Raw genomic sequence first — 20,924 nt, forward strand, 5'->3', positions numbered from 1 at the left:
GAAAATAACCCAGATATTTAACAAGAACACTTAAACCATCATTCTAAAATAAAAGATAACTGAATGTCAAGGGTTTGAGAAAATATTTAAGTAAGTTTCCCTTATATAATTTTATTCTCAGTGGTACAAAGCAGCTAATCAACCAGATTGAAAATTTTAGAAAATGATGCAATAGTGAAAAACTTAAACTATAGTTTTGTTAGTAAATATTTTAAAATTGATACAGCAATAATTACTAGTACAATTGGTAAATAAACTGAAGAAATAGATGAAAAAAAGAAAACTGATTTTAATGTACTGAACAGATAGAAATCTGATCAATTTTACCAATGTATCTTATTTTACAAAATAACTAATATTGTTTTTAGAGTTGCATAGTTTACAACATATGACACTTAATTTGTCTTTTATATATATACTAGAAGCTTTGGACTAAAGGTATTTTCAAGCTAGATATGAAGGCTGTATACATAAGGAATGAATATCAGTGGTCTATTAAGCATTTTAAAGACAAAAATTAAAAGGTACAGAAACAAAGTCGAAGCTTTTAATATAAAGAAGGGACTATCTGGGTACATAAAAAGGTCTCTCATCATGTAGCAGAGAAAAGTAACAGTGAGAGAGAACCAGAGTTAGAAAAGACTGTAATGTCCATTAAGTATATGCTAGTAAGTTTTAGAGCACTGAAATATTATCATCACACCTAATTAGCTACAGGATTTGTCAGCTATTTATGCTAGATAAGTAAAAGAACTGGGGTTTTCCATGAAGACATCACTGGTTTGTGGAAACACACTCTAACTGATAAAGGAAATAAACTTAAAAGTAAAATGTGCTTCATAGAAATTTACATTATGTTAGTTCATTTTATAAATAATTCCATTACTTCAAAAAGGAAACAGCTATATTTTAAAGAAAGATTTTTAAAGTACAATACATACACTTTCAGAACAAAACTATCTGTGCTCATAACTGGTCTTTTCCTATTAGTGTTCTTGTCACATCATTTGAAAGATGGAAAACCAAATGGTTCATCTTCATTGGAATTTTTCCACATTATTTTCATACCTAGTAAATGAAAAGCACAAACTAGTACAGTATCAGGTTTAAATATCATCATTTAAACCTTTATAATTCTAGCAAAACAAAAGGTAAAGAAAATTTTATATGCATTTCAATAAGGACAGCTTCTTTTCCACTTTACCTTTCTTTGACTTTTGCAGGGCAAAAGGCTTACTAGAATATTATTTTACAGCATAAGGGATACCAAAACACAATGGGGAAAAGACACAACTATCATTGATAAATAGGGATTTGTCAAAGACAAGAGAAAAATACAATACTACTTGAGAAAAAGTCATCAGTTAAAGTAGAATATGCACATTGGAATGAAAAAGATAACAATCTGCTTGACAATGCTTACCAGAAATCATCTAATTAAGAACTTAAAATAGGAAGTTTAAACTCAATTTTAAAATTGCTATTTGAAGGTAACATATTGAAAACTCAGGAAAACACACCAGAGTGAAACACTTACATTCAAAATGGTAGTTTAAACCTATGAAATTAAGCACGATTAAGATAATTTGCCAAATATGGAATCATCTGTCGCAAAAGAAATATGCTACCTGGTTACAATTGTCTTAGAAAACACAAATTAAATTTTCATTTATGGCATGAAATCTGTTAAATTCATTGAATGTGATGCTTAGCTCATTTTTTCTAAGTTGTTTAAATAATAGTGTCAAATAATAGTAAAGTTTGTACAAATAGGGAAATAGAAATATTTAAGATTAAAACATCAGTGAGAAACGTCTCATATGGATTAGAAGAAAAGCATTCATTCAAAAATATTCCTGAATAGAAAGCAAAATAAATGCATTAGAACTTTAAAAGAGAGAGCAGTGCCCAAATCCAGTCTGAAAGATAAATATGCAAATTGTTAAGAAACATAGGTTACTTTGAAACATCTATTTATATCTATTTTAATGAAGAATTAAAGGATACAAAGTTTTAAAGACATATTTAAAAGATTACTGGTAGGATAAGACAGATGAATCAAATTTCCTTTATATCCTAAATAATTACAAGAGACTTTGAAAATGTAGTGTAATTCACATCTTCTTTCCAGTTTAAAAATTTCTATCCATTGCCTCTATCTTTGGTGTCACTGCCACCAATAAACACAGTATACAGATTAGAAACCTAATTACTATTTCCAGCTAGGAAAAGGTAAATCAATACCACTTCTTTAAAAATAGGAGATAAAGACTGTCTCATGATCCCACAATATTCTGAAATACCATGCCAAAATGTAAAAGTTTAAAAGGGAACACCATTTGCTATAATCGCACCAAAAATTTAGCTACTGTACGCTGGTATGATGACAGCTAGCAGTATGCAGAGGCTACAGAGAGACATACTATACATACATTTAGTTTGCAATTAGTCAAGGAAGGTTCAGTTTAATGTGAAACTGAAATATAGACAACAAAATGCCTTCATGTAAATATGCTACAACTTTGTTCTCTTGCAGATTAGGATAGTGTAATTATCTTAAATTTACACAAAACAGTATGACACATGGTAGTTGTTCATGATTAAAATAAAACAGCGATGTAAATTAATTTAACAGTGTTAAATATATTCACATGATCACCACTGTGATTCAAAATGGCCACTAATGAAGTTACACATCAATATATATGTACATAACATATGCCACAACAGTTTTTGTAAGTTTGACTTTTTGCAAATCAGATAATCCTATGAGACAAATAATCTTGCATCAATTCTTTCATATTATGAAAGGAATTAAACGTTGTAAGTAGTTTCATTCCTCCGGGGATTGGGGGGAGGAGAAGAGGGACAACTCTAAAAAGTCAGTGCAAATTGAAGAGAGTTCTACCTTCTTGAATATCTGAACTTGCTGATCAAGATATATTCCTATAAGCTGAGGATTAAACAAATCTTAAGATATTAAAGAATCTCGTTACGTTGTTGGTGGCAATCAGCAGGTATCTGCCACAAAAAGAAATCCCAAGTCCTATAGCAGAGCCTTCTGAGAATATGGTTGTTGTGGCTGAGGTGGCTGTTGACTGCCTCCTGGCTGAGGAAGCGCTGATGATGTTAAATTATAGTTTGGCACCTGGGACATATTAGTTCCTGCATTCTGATATATAGTGACATCAGCAGCAGCAGCAGCAGCAGGTGGAGGACTATACACTGAAGCCTGGTTGGGATATGTACTTCCTTGAACAGAACTGACCATTGTGCTGTGGAGGGTAAGAAACACTCAATTAGATAAACACTGACTTATAGATACACATTTACAAAGGAAAGCTATTCATTAAACTTTCATTCATTCGTTCAATCCATTCAATAACTATTTATTAAATACCTACAATGTGATAAACATTGCTATTTTAGATACTGGGATACTGTAAATGAAAGATGATGGGGAAGTCCCTACCATCAAGGAGCTGATAATTAGTAGGACGAGAAGATAGCAAATAAATGTATAGGATGGCAAATGGTAATAAGTGGTATGAAGAATAAAGCATAGTAGAGAAGACCAAGAATACTTGCAAGAAGAGATTCCAGACAATAGGGTCTTTCAAATAAGCCAACATTTAAAGAGACTTGAAAAAGGGCCTCCCTGGTGGCGCAGTGGTTGAGCGCTGGGTTGCGAAGCTTCCTGCAGCCTCTGCAGCGCCGGTTCAATCCCCGGTCTCCGGGCGAGGGTCCCACATGGCGGGCAGACCGCTCCTGCCGCCCGCTGCTCCCCTCAGCAGTGTACTTCGGTCCTTCTGCCTGCTCTGCTCCCCGCTCTGGCTCTGGTGAATTCTCTCACCCTCCCGTGTTTCTGACTGTACCCAGTGCTTGTATGTATGCATGTATCAATCAATCAATAAATAAATCTTTAAATAAATAAATAAATAAATAAAGAGACTTGAAAAAAATGAGGGAATGAGTCATACTGATTACTTGGGGGGGAAAGCATAATCAAGATGACAACAGAAAATGCCAGGCATCTCCAAGAAATAATAAAGGAGACTACAAAGGCTGCAAAGGAGTAAGCAAAGCAGAGAGTGGCATTAAAGTGACAGAATTAAGGAGAAGAGGAGTCTTATAACTTTGTGCCTTGTAGACCACAGTAAAAATTCTGGTTTATAGTTGATCAAGATGGAAAGATACTCATTGGTTTTGGCGAGGAGGGTGATGTGACTTTTGACTTAGGTTTTAAAGAGGCTGTCATTCTGGGACAAGGACAGAAGTCAGGATACCAAACTGGAAGCTATTACAACCATTCAGGTAAGAGCTGACAAGCAGCAAGAGTCATGGTAGACTTGGTGAAGAAAGAGGGAAGGAAAGGATCAGACTTTGAAAGCAGTGCCATCAAAATTTGCCAATGGAAAGAAATGTCAAGAATGCCTCAGGTTTTAAAACTGAATAACTGGTAGAGTAATTGGTAGAGTGGCCACTCACTGAAAAGAAAAAGACTACAGATAAGGACTAATGATTAGGGGAGAGAGAAACAAAGCACAATTTTGGCTGTCAAGGAGATGTTTAGGAGATGCACAAGAAAAGATAATTAAGAGGTAGCCAGCTATTCAAGTCTAGTGTGAGTTTGCCTACTAGCCAGTGAGCAATATGAGGGTAAAAAACTGAATTATACTTGTATATTAAGTGTCTAACACAGTATCTGGCACAGACTAAATGTTCACTTATATCTAACAAATATAATTTAAAATAGTAGGCAAATACATAAACTTCGGTCCCCTTAACACTATCACTGTCATCATCTCTACACAAAGGCAGGTTTTAGAAACTGTACCAGTACCACCTTTTCCAAAATCATCCTAGAGCAACAGAAGTCTGGAAAAATGATTAATCACAGAACCTGTATCATCTGCAGAAGAAGAAACTGCCTCCTAGGTATGAATTGGGGGCACTAAAAAAATTGCCTACCATAAACCACCATCACAAAAACCTACATTAACCTTCACTTGGAATTAGAAAGCTCCAATATTTGCTGTAACTGCAAATACACACACACAACTATCAAGTATACTTCACACTCCAATTTTTTTTGGGGGGGTTAAAGATTTAATTTTTTTTTTTTATTTATACAAGCACTGGGTACAGTCAGAAGCATGGGAGGGTAAGAGAATTCACCAGAGCCAGAGCGGGGAGCAGAGCAGGCAGAAGGACCGAAGTACACTGCTGAGGGGAGCAGCAGGTAGCAGGAGAGGTCTGCGCGCCATGTGGACCCTCCTCCAGTGGCCGGGGAGCAACCGGGTATTGAACCGGCGCTGCAGAGGCCGCAGGCAGCTTCGCAACCCAGCGCTCAACCGCCGCACCACCGGGGAGGCCCCGACACTCCAACTTTTTTATTCTCCATTTTCTCTGTTACCATTATTCTCATTTTCCCATTTATGTACACACACACACACACACACACACACAAGCATGCACACGCACTTGCGCACAGATGCCTTCTCATTACCTCCACTCAGCACCACAAACAAGAATGAACATCTGGTATCAGAGCTCTATCTATCCTGGAGTTTCTTACAGTTACACATAAACAAAGGGTACTTAAGAATTATAACAGCACTAAATTCAAACAATAATATAATCAAATTACTTAGGGTAAGAAGCCTGAGTCTGCTGATTAGGAAGGGCTGGGTTTGCAGGTGGTGGAACTGCTCCTTGGCTGAGAGAAGACAGTTGTTCCGGGGGAAGACTGTAGCTCTGGAGATGGCTCATCTGTGCATTCCCTGCAACCAGGTAAGCACCACTTTGAGGAGGCCCTGGATATACCTAAAACAGATAATGATAAAATAAATTAGATTTCTGAGGCATCCCAAACTTTCCTTGAGAGGGATTTAGTCAGAAAAAGAACAATTATATCTCTGCAATCTTTTTAAAGTTACTTTTGTTGACAGACATTTTTTAAAAGTATTTATTTTTTTTTATATAAGATCTGGGGTATAGGCCAGAGGCACAGGTGGGTTAGAGGATTCACCAAAGACAGAGCGGGGGCAGACAGGCAGATGGCCGAAATACACTGCTGAGGGGAGCAGTGGGCTCAACAGGAGAGGTCTGCCACGTCATGTGGGTTTCTCCCTGGCTGGCCAGGAATTGAGCCCGTGCTTCAGAGGCTGCAGACAGCTTCACAGCGCTGCACTCAACCCACTGCGCCACCCAGGAGGCCCTGTTGACAGACATTTTTAAGAAATACTTTTCAGTGAAGTGGGTTTCTGAATTTTTGTGCAGGTAAACACTGGTTAAACTCATGTTTATGTCTACATGGAAGCAGCAAAGGAACTCACCTAGAAACTCTATAACAGTATAATTTCTCTTTCCATATTAATATTTTAATTACTAACCTAAAAATTATGCCAAGGAATGTTAAAGAAGTATTTTTTTTTTTGGTGGGACCCTCGCTGGTGGCCAGGGATAGAAACGGTGCTGCAGAGGCTGTGGGCAGCCTCGCAATCCAGCGCTCAACCACTGCACGACCAGGGAGGCCCAATAAGTATTTTATATCATTGTTTTATATCAATAGACTGCATCTACTTAATTTAAATTTCTCAACTTGCAGTTTATTAAACACAGTGAAAACTAACTCTCTAAAGTAGGGGTCAGAAAACTTTTTGGTAAAGAGTCAGATAATACGTAATTTAGGCTTTGTGGTCATGTAGTCTCTATCTGCCTAAGTAGAAAGCAGATACACAATGCACAAAGGAATTAAGAATGGCTATGTTCCAATAACTGCTTATTAAAATAAGTGGAAGGCTGGATTTGGCCCTTGGTCATCGTTCTCTGAATCTAAAACCTGTACTTGTTTTATCTAAAGAAATTGAAAAGGCTTAAATGCACAAGACTTTAAACACACATAACACTGCAATTTTCTACAGTACTCTTTAGATCTTTCCATTTCACAAATTTAAAAAGAGAACATCAGGTATTACGATAGCAAAAGGAGAAAAGACAATTACATTAGTATTTCTGTTAAACCATAAGAAGACTCATATATCAGAATCCAATAGGTTTTGATTATAAACCCAATAATTACAATCCTCTTAAATGTTTTTTGTGTGTATAGTTCATGAATTGAACATAAGGGTTTTTAGTCTTTGTTTCAAAGTGGTGATCAAGACTCCTGAGCAGGTATCACTGACATCATCTCTAGTCCCTTGTTTTTCAGGCCTACCTGTTCATCTTCAGGATTGGGGCCTTTATTTCAGGGAAAGCAGATCATGCTAAAAAGTTAGTCTGAAAAAGTTTGCACCACTCTACATGAATAAAATAGAGTACCAAGATAATTACTCCCTGCACTTTGAGTTTAGTAAGTTTGTAGAAAGGGATTATTGAAGGAGTTGTGTGGGGTGAATAGAGAGAGAGAGAGAAAGGGATTAAACATGGAATGTAAAACAAAGAGAAACCTCCAGATAAGAGCAGCTCACTATAAAATGGAAAACTATAAATATAAATAATTACTATAAATATAAATAATTTTTAGAAAATACACTAAACAAACTACCTTAACAAGATAATGACTAGATAGACAAAAACTACCTTACTCCGATAATTACATATGAAGTTTTAAAATAGATGTTTGAGCCTCCTTCCTGAAGACTGATTCAACAGGTGAGGGGTATGGCCAAAACTTTTTTTTTTTTTTTTTTAAGCCTGATGGGTTATTCTGATGCACACCCTTGCAGAAACAAAAACAAACAAATAAAAATTTTAACCAAAGGACTACTGGTACAACTAGTACACTATATATTACATTGTCAAGTAAAAAATTCTTCTAAACTTATTCCAAACAGTAATAAAGTTTCACATTTACAAAAACAACCATTCCAAACAATCTCAAATATATATTTTGAGTTTTGAAAAACTTACCTGAGAACCAGAAACACCAGATGACTGCATGTAATACTGCTGAGTTTGTAATTTTGCATACATGGAATACATTGGATCTTCATTCATTAACTTGGTATACAATGAAAGTGCCTCCATCACTTTAACATTAAGCTCTGAGAGTTCTGAATGTTTTCTGAAACATTTAAATGTTAGAGTTCTATTAATAAGACAGCAAAATATCAAAAAAGCAAATAATGGCAAAAGGAGATGCTATTAAAAATTTAACCTTGTGACAAAAATCATTTTAGCTCTGAGGCAATCAAAACTGTTCTTTAAGGTTTAGGTACAGGTACTATGCTGGGGGAATTCTAGCTTATATGTGATTTTACCTCAAAATATCTAGGTTTCCCAATATATGGGTTACCTGTGGCCCCTGTGGCCATTCATGCAAACATGATTCCAGTTACAGTTTAGAGAAAACATGATTCCAATATACAGTTTAGAGAAAACTTAAGGGAAGTCAACATACAATATAGACACAACATGTGCTCTTACCTATCAATATCTTCCAACTTTTCATCAATGAGAGGTCCCATCTGGTGACACATTGCTAGGAAAAAATTTGAAAAAATATAAGAAAATGAAGCACATGAAAGACCTTTTGGCAGATACTGCTATAACACAAGGAATAAAGAATCTACTTTGGAACAGTAAAAAATTGTATGAATTAAACTTAGCCCACAGAACCAATTTAATTTCTTAAAGTAAAAATTTTTTTAAAGATTTATTTATTTATGCATACAAGAACTGGAGTGCAGGCCAGAGGTGCGGGGAGTGAAAGGATTCACCAGAGACAGAGTGGGTAGCAGAACAGGCGCGTTGCCTGAAATACACAGCTGAGGGGAGCAGCGGGGAGATGGGATAGGTCTGCTGTGCCATGCGGGTTGCTCCCTGACCGGTACAGGATCGAACTTGTGCTGCAGTGGCTGGTGAGAGCTTCACAGCACTGTTTTTAGCCCCTGTGCCACCAGAGAGGCCCGAAGTAAGATTGTTTTGAAGTAAGATATGACTATTTAAAATATTGATAACTGGGCCTCCCCGGTGGCACAGCGGTTGAGCTCTGGGTTGCGAAGCTGCCCGCAGCCTCTTCAGCGCTGGTTCGATCCCTGGCTGCTCCCCGGCCACCAAAGGAGGGTCCCACATGGCGCACAGACCTCTCCTGCCGCCCGCTGCTCCCCTCAGCAGTGTATTTCGGTCCTTCTGCCTGTTCTGCTCCCCGCTCTGGCTCTGGTGAATTCTCTCACCCACCACGCTTCTGACTGTACCCAGTGCTTGTATAAATAAATAAATAAATAAATAAATCTTTGAAATAAATAAATAAAGTATTGATACCCAAAATTTAATGCCAATTTCTAAAATGCTGAACATTCGATTTGAATAGAAAAGGACAAGAATTCAAATTCTATTAAAAGTTTAAATTGCATATAAAAGTAAGTCTGCGGCCTCCCTGGTGGCGCAGGCGGTTGAGCTCAGTGCTGTAAAGCTGTCCGCAGACTCTGCAGTGACTGTTCGATCCCCGCCAGCCTCAGAGCAACCCACATGGTGAGCAGATCTCTTCTGTCTTGCCCGCTGCTCCCCTCAGCAGTGTATTTCGTTAGTTTGCCTATTCTGTTCCCCGCTCTGTCTCTGGTGAATCCCCTCACCCTCCCACTCATCTGGTCTTTACCGCGGTTCTTGTATAAATAAAAATAAATCTTTAAAAAAAAAAGTAAGTCTGGGTCACAGAAGAATGAGAAATGTTAGCCATTTTTAATATCATTCTCAATTTTATTTAAATGAAAAACTATTGTGTTAACAGAACACTAAATAAAATCCCTAATTATTCTTTCCTCACAAGGTAAATGGAAAACAAGGTTTACCTTCAAGATGAAGTAACTCTGGCAGATCTGGCTGATCATCACTGGGATCTGTACTTTGCAACATCTGCAACAATTGATCCATTTTATCCTATAGGAATTAAAGAGTTAAGATCAAAAGCAACAATCATTATGCAACAGATTGTGAATAGAGAACTTGTGTAATTCATAGTTACAGGGTTTTCAATTTTGCTTTTATGTATATAGTACTCAGGTATTCTCTTTAAGTTTAGTCAGAGCACTGAAAGCTCTATCTACTCATTTTAGCAACTGCTAGCAGTAACTATTAAATGAGGAAAAAGAGAACCACATTTAAACTTACAATGTGTGAGTTCTTCAAACTCATGTCATGCTAATGGATTTCTGTATCATTTTGTGTGGAAGCAGCTGTAGCCTAGCCATGCTAACAGGTGTAACATCTCTCACAAGATGACATTACTTATGACTAACAACTCAGTTATTTCTTCCCCACTATGGAACACAGCAGCTGTTCTAGTAAGGCATAACTCAGCTATATTACAGTTGTTCTTCCAACAAGGGGCTTAAGGACTTATTCTCCATTTTATTTCCACCAATATATCCATTTGTCACAAAAAGGAGGAGAAAGATCTTGCAGGGTTCTCTAGTCTCCTACAAAGGAAAGGTGGGAAGGTATCTTGAGCAATGACTCAGGTCTATTTTAGAATCTTCTGTTATAAGACCAATGCAATAAATAAAAACACGATTACATAAAAACATCTATACATTATGTAAGTACATATTTTTATTTGTTTTTAAAAATCAAAACATAGATTTAATGCATAAAAGAATACTATGATAATCAGAAACTTGTCTCCATTTATAGCTTTAATGTGGTTATGCTACTAAATATAGCCATATATGGTAAATACCTTAAAGACTATCAAGTCTAAGCAAATTCTTTTAAGACCATTTAAAACGGTAGTCTGTAAAGAAGTAAAAGCAATTTTAAAATAAACTAATCACTGGAGAAATAAAATGACGAAAGTATATGAAAAATTCTTCCCAAGTCAAAAGAACTGGGTGTTTCGAAATGGATACTAGTTTTCAACGTAAAAGATAGACAATTTATGTACTCTAAAAAATGAAGGCATGTTTCAGAAAAATTTGCTGATGACAAGCAAAAGGGAGGGTGGGAGAATGAGACCGAGTCAACTAACACATGGATAATTTTTGTTTTGTTTATTTACAAAACACTACACCTTATATGAAATGATTTACTGTCAGAGATACAGTTTCTAGACAGACCATTAGTCTCACTCTAATGCAATTTTTATGTAATGAAATCAACCAAACAACTTTTCCTGACCCAGTTAAGACTCCCTGGCTCTTTGCAAAGTCATCTACAATCTATTTCTCTAAAAGAGCGCTCTTCAATGTGGTATATGTACACAAAGGAATACTATGCAGCAATCAAAAAGATAAACTAATGCCATTCACAGCAACATGGATGGAACTTGAAGGGATTATGTTTGGTGAAAAAAGTCAGAAGGAAAAAGAAAAATACCAGATGGTTTCACTTATAGGAGGAATATAGGGGATCACGGGGAAAAAAATATAGTAATAACAACAACAATAACAAAAACCCACAACAAAACAAAACAAAAATAAACAGACAACTATAAATCAGAGATATTCTGCAGTGGAGGAGAGGAAAAGGGATCAAAATGAGGATGGGAAGAGCACAAGGGACTATATTGATGGTGCATGGGTGAACTGGTGGTGGAAATTCTATGGGAACTACACCTGAGAAAAGAAAGCAAACAATGTTAAGAAAAAAAAAATAGATTAAAAAAATAAAAACAGGGCCTCCCCGGTGGCGCAGCGGTTGAGCGCTGGGTTGCGAAGCTGCCCGCGGCCTCTGCGGCGCCGGTTTGATCCCCGGCTGCTCCTCGGCCACCGGCGGAGGGTCCCGCATGGCGCGCAGACCTCTCCTGCCGCCCGCTGCTCCCCTCAGCAGTGTACTTCGGTCCTTCTGCCTGCTCTGCTCCCCGCTCTGGCTCTGGTGAATTCTCTCACCCTCCCGCGCTTCTGACTGTACCCAGTGCTTGTATAAACAAAACAAACAAACAAATAAAATAAACAAATAAAACATGCCTCTATAAAAAAAAAGAAAAAAAATTAAAAAAAAACCAAAACCTTTAAAAAATAAATAAATAAAAATAAAACGTACTCCCTCCAATAAAAAAAAGAAAGAAAAATAAATAAATAAAAGAGCACTCTTCAAACTTTCTGCTTCTGTCTCCCATAAAATATTATTAACAGGGCCTCCCTGGTGGCCTATGGATTAAGTCTCAGCACTATCACAGATTCGGCCTGAGTTTGATCCCTGGCAAGGAAGCTAACCTACATATGGCATGGCAGACCTCTCTGTCTTGCCCACTGCTCTCCTTAGCAGTGTATTTCAGTAAATTCACCTGTTCTGCTCCCCACTCTGTCTCTGGTGAATCCTCTTACCCTGTGCACCTCTGGCCTACACCCCAGTTTTCTACCCAAAAAAAAAAAAGGATAGTAACAACCTATAAATGCCTTCACATGAGTTATCTTTTAGAGATAACTCATTTTTCATCAAAAGTTTAAACTGTTACAAAAGATATAATTTCTAGAACATTAAATACTGAGTTTTTAAAAGAAAAGTTACATCATTTTATGCTAATCAGAAAAAAATCTTATGGATCGTGGAATATCCAAACAAAAAATTGTAAAAAAAGTGGAAACAACCTAAATATGCAACAAATAATTAAATCAAGATAAATCCATTCTACAATATATTAAGCACAAATTTAAAATAATGATGTACACCTGTATATTTTGACATGGGAAGACTGGAACTAGACAAAGCTTCAAGAATCATCTTTGGTTTGACTGTACTGCTTAAATGTTTATAATAGAACACATACCTGCATCAATCAAGTAATAAGCTTTTTAAAAGAAGGCAAGAAAAGACACTTCAAAAACAAGTTATGAACTGCTCTCACTTACTTCATCAATAAAGGCTTGTTCTGGCTCCGGCTCTATTGTTTCTACCTGAACATCATCACTAAATTGTACCGTCTTCTTCTCGGTTTTAACTGTAAAACAGGCAACATTTATCTTTTTCTTTTAATAAATTTAAAATTCTATTTTAAAGACCTTTAAGTTTCAAGAGAGAATTTGTGTTTTCCTATACTCCTTCAGGCTAAGACTCAATTTAAAGAATAATTACATTGGAGATTTAGGCAATAGTAACCGAACATTACTTTATGAAATTCTGTCAAGATTTCTTCATTTTATCTTCTAAAGATTTTATGTTATCCATAAAACATTCTTCACTAAAAACAAGAGGTACATTTCTGAAGCAAAGACTGTTTTTACCTACTGTGTATGAGTTTACCAAGTGGAGAACAAAAAAACCAAACTTTTACAATGGCATAAATGAACTCTGCAACTTAAAATGAATCTTCTTTTTAAATTGCCAGACCTTTCAATAGAATATTTCATTTACTAACCTATAGTTATTTTTCAATAAAATGAATTGGAAAGTTAGCTATATATTCTTTAGCACACCGCTCAGATGTTTTACCAACTTTCAGGACAGTATAGAATTTTGCAACCTGGCAGGGATCTGATATTTCCAATAAATGAGTCTGTATTTTTTAGCTACATTATTTTTGCAATGCAAAAGTGGTTACTAAGGAATCTGTAAGCCATTGGTCAGAAGAACAAATTTTTCAACATTTTGTTCAACAAAACAATCTTTAAAAATTATTCAATATAATACTCACTAATAAAGTTATGATCAACACAGCAATTAACCTTTTCCAAAATAATACTGACAAGAAAATAGTTTTAAAGGAATGAACGTCCTTTCTCGTCCTTACATCAATGTAGTCAATCAACATTCATAAAAATATTAAGAATCAAAATGAAAGAAGCATGGGAAAGGCAAAGTTAAGGAAGAAAATATTTACTAGTATTAAACAAGCTTGTTGTAATATTACATTTCCTCCAATTAGGAAATGAAATTCAATAAAATATGTCCATTTTATAAATGACGTAAACCATGGCTTTGAAAGATTAAAAACTCTTGTGTAACAGAAAGCTAATAAATAGCAAATTCTGGATTTGAATACCAATCTATCTGGTTCCACTGACCCCATAACACTGGAATTTGTGATTTTACTGAGAACAAGAAGTCAAATCATATGTAATCAATCAAAATTACATATTCTGCACTGTGCGCTTCCACAGAAAATGAAAACAGTATAATTTCCAACATAAAGAATATATTCATTCCATTCAAGTCATCACAAAGCAAAATTTTAAATATTAAAAAAAGTTCAACCAATTTCATTTTCCCATGGGGGAGGGGGAAGAGACATCTGCTAGATATTTTTGCTTTTCATTACTTGAGCTATTAACACGTAGAAATCTGGGAAAGCACCATATTTCACTGGCTGTTACCCGTAAAAGAACACATGGTGAATTTCACATCTTAACAGCTGATGATGCACAAATTTGTGGCACTTGTTCTCCATAAGAACTAATACTATTACTATGCGTATATGTATGTGTGTGCACATGCGTGAGCACGTATATGCATGAAATTACTTTCATATATATAAAAGATAGTGTTTTCACAACATCTTACTAAATCTCCAAAACAGAAACAACAAAGAAGGGCAGGTATCTATATTTAACACTTTAAGTGGGCCTGTTTCCTTGTAAAAATGTTGCTACGAGGACCTTGCTTGCACTTGTTTTTCCAAGATTGAGAATTAGAAGTTCTTTTGCTGCTATTTCTCATTTATATGGTCCAGAGTGATGTATATGAGAAGAACTACAGAAAATATTTTGAAGTTACATTGCTGTATAATGCAAAAAAAAGATGAGGTATGAGCTACATGACATTTTCACTCTCATTTTGACACAAGTCCAAGACAATTCTGTCCTTTCCAATAGTTGAGCAAAATTCAAACAAACAAAAAACAACCATTTAAAGTATGTTCTGCAACATATGTTTTTGAAACTTAAAAATAAACTCCATTAAAGGAATGAGAATCTATCTTTATAAAAATGACACCAGAAAATCTGGCAGTAACTATAAGAGGGCATCATTTTACCAAATATCTGTAATGTCTGGGTTGTTGTTATAAACATCCCTTAAAGAGATATGTTCTTATGTTTTTAAAAAATATATATCTGTTTAATGTTAATATATTTTTATGTATAACTATTGTATAAATATGTACATAGTTGGTATTCTGGGTAAGACTCAGTACTATGTGCTAGTGGAAATAAAAAGATGACTAAGACAAAGACTCTGTAATTTTACAAAGATTTTGTTACAGAGATCCTCTCTTGAGATTCTCATAAATGAAAAATAATGTAAGCATCTTTTACTGTATGGCTTTCTTCAATTCCCTTTTCTGGCATTATAGAAAGATGAGAAGCAATAATTTGCCAAACTATAGCTATCAATTTATATACAAAAACTTTTTAAAAATATTTTATTTTATATAATTCTTACATCATTTTTCATCTTTGCACAAAGTATGCATTTTCATTTTGGTTATATTCCTCATACAATTGCACCACCACCCCCTTATTTTGACTCTAGTTCTTTCTCTCCCCGCCCCCCCTCCTCCCCTCCAAGGGCCCTCGCCCCGTAGTGTGTCTCTGGTTTATAGTTGCTTGTTGATTTTGATTTTTACTTTGTATTGATTAGTCTTTCTCCTGGTCTCTTATTTAGGTTTTCTAAATTCCTGCTATGAGTGAGACTATACGATATTTTTCTTTTTCTTTCTGACTTACTTCGCTGAGCATGATCCCTTCTAGTTCCATCCATGTTGCTGCAAACTATGCACAAAAACTTTTAAAAAACTTTTAAAACACTAAACATTTTAATGGATACTAGGTATCTTTCTAGACTAGAACATATTTCTGTTTTCTTAAACAGATAAATTACAAAACTTTTCTTTTTCTCTTTTATATATTTTTTACATCATTTTTCATTTTGCACAATGTATGCATTTTCATCTTGGTTACAGTCCCCATACAATTCCCACCACCCTTGTTTTGATCCTACTCCCTTCTGCCCATCCCCAGTAGTGTGTCTCTGGTTTACAGTTGCTTGTTGATTTTGATTTTTACTTTATTATAATTAGTCTTTTTCCTGGTCCCTTATTTAGGTTTTCTAAATTCCTGCTATGAGTGAGACAGTCCAGTATTTTTCTTTTTCTTTCTGGCTTATTTCGCTACCAGCTGATCGCTTCCAGCTCCATCCATGTTGCTGCAAATGGCATGAGTTTATCTTTTTTGATTGTTGAGTAATATTCCATTGTATATATGTACCACATCTTCTTGATCCAGTCATCTATTTTTGGACATTTGCATTGTTTCCATAGCTTAGCTATTGTAAACAGTGCTGCTATAAACACGGGGGTGCAAGTGCCCTTTTGAATTACTGTTTCTGTATCCTTTGGGTAAATACCTAGGAGTGGAATTGCTGGATAACATGGAAGTTCCATCTTTAGCAGATTGAGTAACCTCCTCACAGCTCTCCATAGTGGTTGAACCAGTTTGCACTCCCACCAGCAGTGCAAGAGAGTTCCTTTTTCTCCACATTCTGGCTAACATTTGTTGTTGCTAGTTTTTTTGTTTTTTAATATGTGCCATTCTCACTGGTATAAGATGGTATCTCATTGTAGTTTTGATTTGCATTTCTCTAGGTAAAAGTGATGTTGAATATTTTTTCATATGCCTTTGGCCATTTGCATTTCCTCTTTGGAGAAGTTTCTTTTTAGCTCTTCTGCCCATTTTTTGACTGGCTTATTTACTTTGTTTTTGTTGAGTCTCGTCAGCTCTTTGTAGATTTTTGTGATCAGTCCTTTATCATTAGTGTTGTGTGCAAAAATTTTCTCCCAGTCGGTGGAGTGTCTCTTTGTTTTGGTTGCTGTCTCTTTTGCTGTACAGAAGCTCTTTAATTTGATGTAGTCCCAGCTGTTTATCTTTGCCTTTACTATCTCTGCTTTGGGTGATGTGTCTTTAAAGATGTTACTGAAATGTAGGTCATGTAGTGTTTCGCCTATATTTCCTTTTATATGTTTTATGGTTTCAGGTCTTATGTCTAGTTCTTTAACCCATTTTGAATTGGTTACAAAAACTTTTCTTGATGACTCAAACCATCACTATGAAGATATATTAGAGTATTATATAGAAATTTTGATAAGCTACCAGCTGTTATATCTCATTATGCCTACCTCTTTACCGCGAATATTTTTCCTTCCTGGTCTTACTTTCTAATTCATTTCTCCTAATCAGCAAAGGTTTGAAAATCAAAAAGCTATGTTTTTATGTTTATGATCAGTTAATATCTGACAGAGGACCATAAATTCACCTCTACAACTTAGAAGTCACTGCTAGATACTAGAGAAATGGGCTCAAACTCTTATTAAGAAGAATTCTCAATGTGGTCATGCTGCATTCATTACACTTTTATCAAAAGATAAAGAAAAATAGTTCAGATAGCTGCATTTTTAAGTTAACACCTAGGATGTACCTTGAAAACCCCACACCAGAAAGCTGAATTTACTTAACTTTTGTTAAGAAAACATCTATGGATAATCAACTACTAACAGACTGGAAAATACTTACTCATTTCTGGTTCAGCAGTGAGATCTGCAGTCACAAAATTAGATGGAAATAAACCCATGCTCTGATGAGTTTCACCTTTCCACCAGTTGGGATCACTATGAGGAACAAAAGGAAATGCTTTACTACACAGTAAGAAATTTTATTCTATAAATCTATCCTTTATGAGATCTGAATCGCACCATAATCCAGAGAAGCAGATGATGAATGCATCATTATTACAAATAAGAAATAAGGCCTCAGAGAAAATAAGGAGCTATTCAACATATAATTCTTTATCTTTGGGAGGCTGGAGAATGTGTTGAGGATCTAATTTAAAAAAAAAAAAAAAACCTCTATAAATCAAGAGATTCCCCTCCCAATACACTTAACAACTGTCAAATTCAGGTGGTTCGTGAGTATCAGAGGAGAGTCCTTTAATAAAAGTAACAATACACTCTTAATCTTGATATTCATTCCTAAATCAGTGCTATTTCTACTATATATTAGCAAGTTTTTTTCCCCATTAGAGAACACACAGACCAATGACACTATTTATAGCAAAAAATATTCATAGGTTGTACACAGGTACACACACCTGTTCACCATTATATCCCCAGTGGTTAGTATAAGGGAAGCTAGCAAACTCTTAAATATTTCTGAATGAATATGATCAAGGCTTTGCACAACTTCCAGTGAACCACCTCAAAAATCATTTTCTCTTATTTAAGAAAATGTTAGGGGCCTCCCAGTGGCGCAGCAGGTTAAGTGCAGCACTGTGAAGCTGTGCGAAGCCTCTGCAGCGCGGGTTTGATTCCCAGCCAGCCAGGGAGATACCCACATGGTGCGGCAGACCTCTCCTGTTCTGCCCGCTGCTCCCCTCAACAGTATATTTCAGTCAGTCTGCCTATTCTGCTTCCCGCTCTGTCTCAGGTGAATTCTCTCACCCTCCCGTGCCTCTGGCCTGTACCCCAGTTCTTGTATAAATAAATAAATCTTTAAAAAAAAGTCAAAATACAAGTGTGATACAAAGGAATAACAATAAATCTATTTGAATTCATTTCCAAAAACCACTTGCAAATCTTACTACTTCATTATCGGTAACAATTATCAATAGCAATTTTAAGTAAACATAAAGCTGTAGTAAACAAAATGTATCTTTTTTTTTTAAAGATTTATTTTATTTATTTATACAAGCACTGGGTACAGTCAGAAGCGCGGGAAGGTGAGAGAATTCACCAGAGCCAGATAGGAGAGCAGAACAGGCAGATAGACGAAGTACACTGCTGAGGGGAGCAGTGGGCAGCAGGAGATGTCTGCATGACATGTGGGACCCTCGCCGGTGGCCGGGGATGGAACTGGCATGGCAGAGGCTGAGGGCACCTTCACAAGCCAGCACTCAAGCACTGTACCACGAGGGAGGCCTTCACTTTCTTGATAATAATGTAAATGTATATAATTCATGTCAAATGAATTTGTTCCACATGGATATACTATTCTATGTAAACAAAGTCAATATATTATGTATTTCTTAAATTCAAATTCCATAAATACATGCTCATAACTATATATTCCATGTTTTTTCTAAAATCTTAACTTTTTTACAAGTTTAACAATCCATATCATTAGATGGAGCCAAAAATGATATATTAAACTAGATATCCCCCCAAAAAATAATAAACTAAATAGATGAGAAAAAAATCACAAAATATGAATCTAGACAGTATGTATGACACAAGCAAAGCAAACAAGTGTCATACACAGAAAACATGAGTTGATATTTTTTAAATTTCATTTAGTAACAGCATTCAACAGGAATAATATAAAAGACATACACAAGTAAAATTTTGTTTTCATATGAATGTTCAATTTAATATTAACCATCACCTGTCATCAAGAACTGTAATAATTTCTCCAGCTTTAAAAGTAAGTTCATTATCTTCAGCAGCCTCAAAGTCATATATAGCACGAACTTTTCGGCCTTCATGATGGTGGTTAGTTACAAGATTAGACGTGCTTGGATACAAACTGGAAAGGGTGGTTGACTGCTGCCTTTGTTCCTTCAGGGACAACTCAATGGCTGAAAAATATTGGGTTTTAAAAGACCCAAAATTTTAATAAAGCCAATATACCAAAGAAGCAGAAAAAGGTTGTTGAAGGCAAAAGTTCTTTCACAATGGTGTATCTGAAAACTAGGACATATCATTATATAACATTCTGAATAAAAATTATTTCATCTTTTTACTGATTCTTTCACAATTGAAAACTCAAAAAAAATGGACACCATAACAACTAGTTTTATCGTAAGAATACAATTTAAATTACAACTGGGTTTAACAAGATAGAAACCTTTAAATACTTCTAAAGTTTAGGTGTTATATAATATAAAATCAAGTGGAAAATCGTTAAGTCCAAGCCTCAATGAGGAGTTACTAAATCAGAACCTCAAAAGGTAATTATCTTAGAAACTATATTTTATTGCTCTAAAGTAATTCTTATGTAACTAGTATAAAAATAAGAAATTAGAAATAACTACAGTAAATTCTCACCTAAGAAATTCTACCAAAATAAAGTTCATCACCACTCTTTCCCAATGAAGATGATCACCATGTGTTACTCAGGCTCTGCAATGTAATCTTAACCCATAACCCTTTCCTCCCACCTCTGTTCTAAATTGATTGATAATGAGAAGACAAAGTTTTAAAACTGTCATAGGAAAACATCTTTTAGTATCTTCCCTAGGGGAAAATTCTTCAGACAAACCAACAACAAAAAAAAAAAAAAAAAAAAAACACACAAAAAAACACCACCACCCAAAATTACAGACAAGCAAAAAGTTTAACTGCACCGAAGTTTAAAATTTGCTTGATAAAATACACCATTATCAAACTTAAAGTATGAACCAAAAACTAAGATTAGGTATCTCCAATAATCATATAGATGGAAGATTAAGATCCAAAATAAGCCTTTCTACATATCAATGCTTTTTAAAAAGGACAACAAAAAAGGTAACACTCAGAATAGAAAATAGCCATTAAAAAAAGGGTTCAATCTCACTAGTAATAAAAGTAAAAATTAAAATTATGATATCATTTCCAAACTATCAGATTCACAAAAATTAAAATCTAACAGTACCAAGTGTTGCTGGGAGACTGAAAAATAACAGTATCTACACATTGCTGATGGAAGAGGAAAACACACAACCATGTAGCAAAGCTGGAGATGTACCTGCCTGATGAATGCACCACCACTTTGGTCACACAAAAAGTCACATATCTGTGTATAAGAATATTCCATGCAGTGCATTTGTTTAACAGAAAGCCAAATGTCTATTGTTAGGAAAGAGAGATAACAGTATATTTATTTGTACTAAAATATTATATAACAGCTAAAAAAAACTTGAATTAATACATTGCAAACATACTGTAGCATGAAAAAACAAGTTGCAGTAGTATTTAAAGTATACTATGCATGAAAAAAGAATTTGTTGGACACAAAAAA

General features: G+C 35.3%; 1 protein-coding gene across 2 annotated transcripts in view; it reads right to left on the bottom strand.

Annotated features, from left to right (window-relative positions):
* Positions 1-3,046: 3,046 nt before the first annotated feature.
* STAM (signal transducing adaptor molecule) overlaps positions 3,047-20,924 on the bottom strand; it is a gene marked incomplete at both ends in the record, with an annotated part of 55,723 nt that continues 37,845 nt past the window's right edge. For both annotated transcript variants that reach the window (XM_084254234.1, XM_084254233.1), the window contains 8 exons: positions 3,047-3,275; positions 5,651-5,826; positions 7,918-8,071; positions 8,434-8,488; positions 9,798-9,885; positions 12,795-12,883; positions 17,448-17,542; positions 19,311-19,503. In XM_084254234.1, coding sequence (XP_084110360.1) covers positions 3,047-3,275; positions 5,651-5,826; positions 7,918-8,071; positions 8,434-8,488; positions 9,798-9,885; positions 12,795-12,883; positions 17,448-17,542; positions 19,311-19,503 — 1,079 coding nt within the window. The remainder of the gene's footprint in view (positions 3,276-5,650; positions 5,827-7,917; positions 8,072-8,433; positions 8,489-9,797; positions 9,886-12,794; positions 12,884-17,447; positions 17,543-19,310; positions 19,504-20,924) is intronic.

This window comes from Talpa europaea (genome assembly GCF_964194135.1).
Source record: "Talpa europaea genome assembly, chromosome: 14".
Classification (NCBI taxonomy): Eukaryota; Metazoa; Chordata; class Mammalia; order Eulipotyphla; family Talpidae; genus Talpa; species Talpa europaea.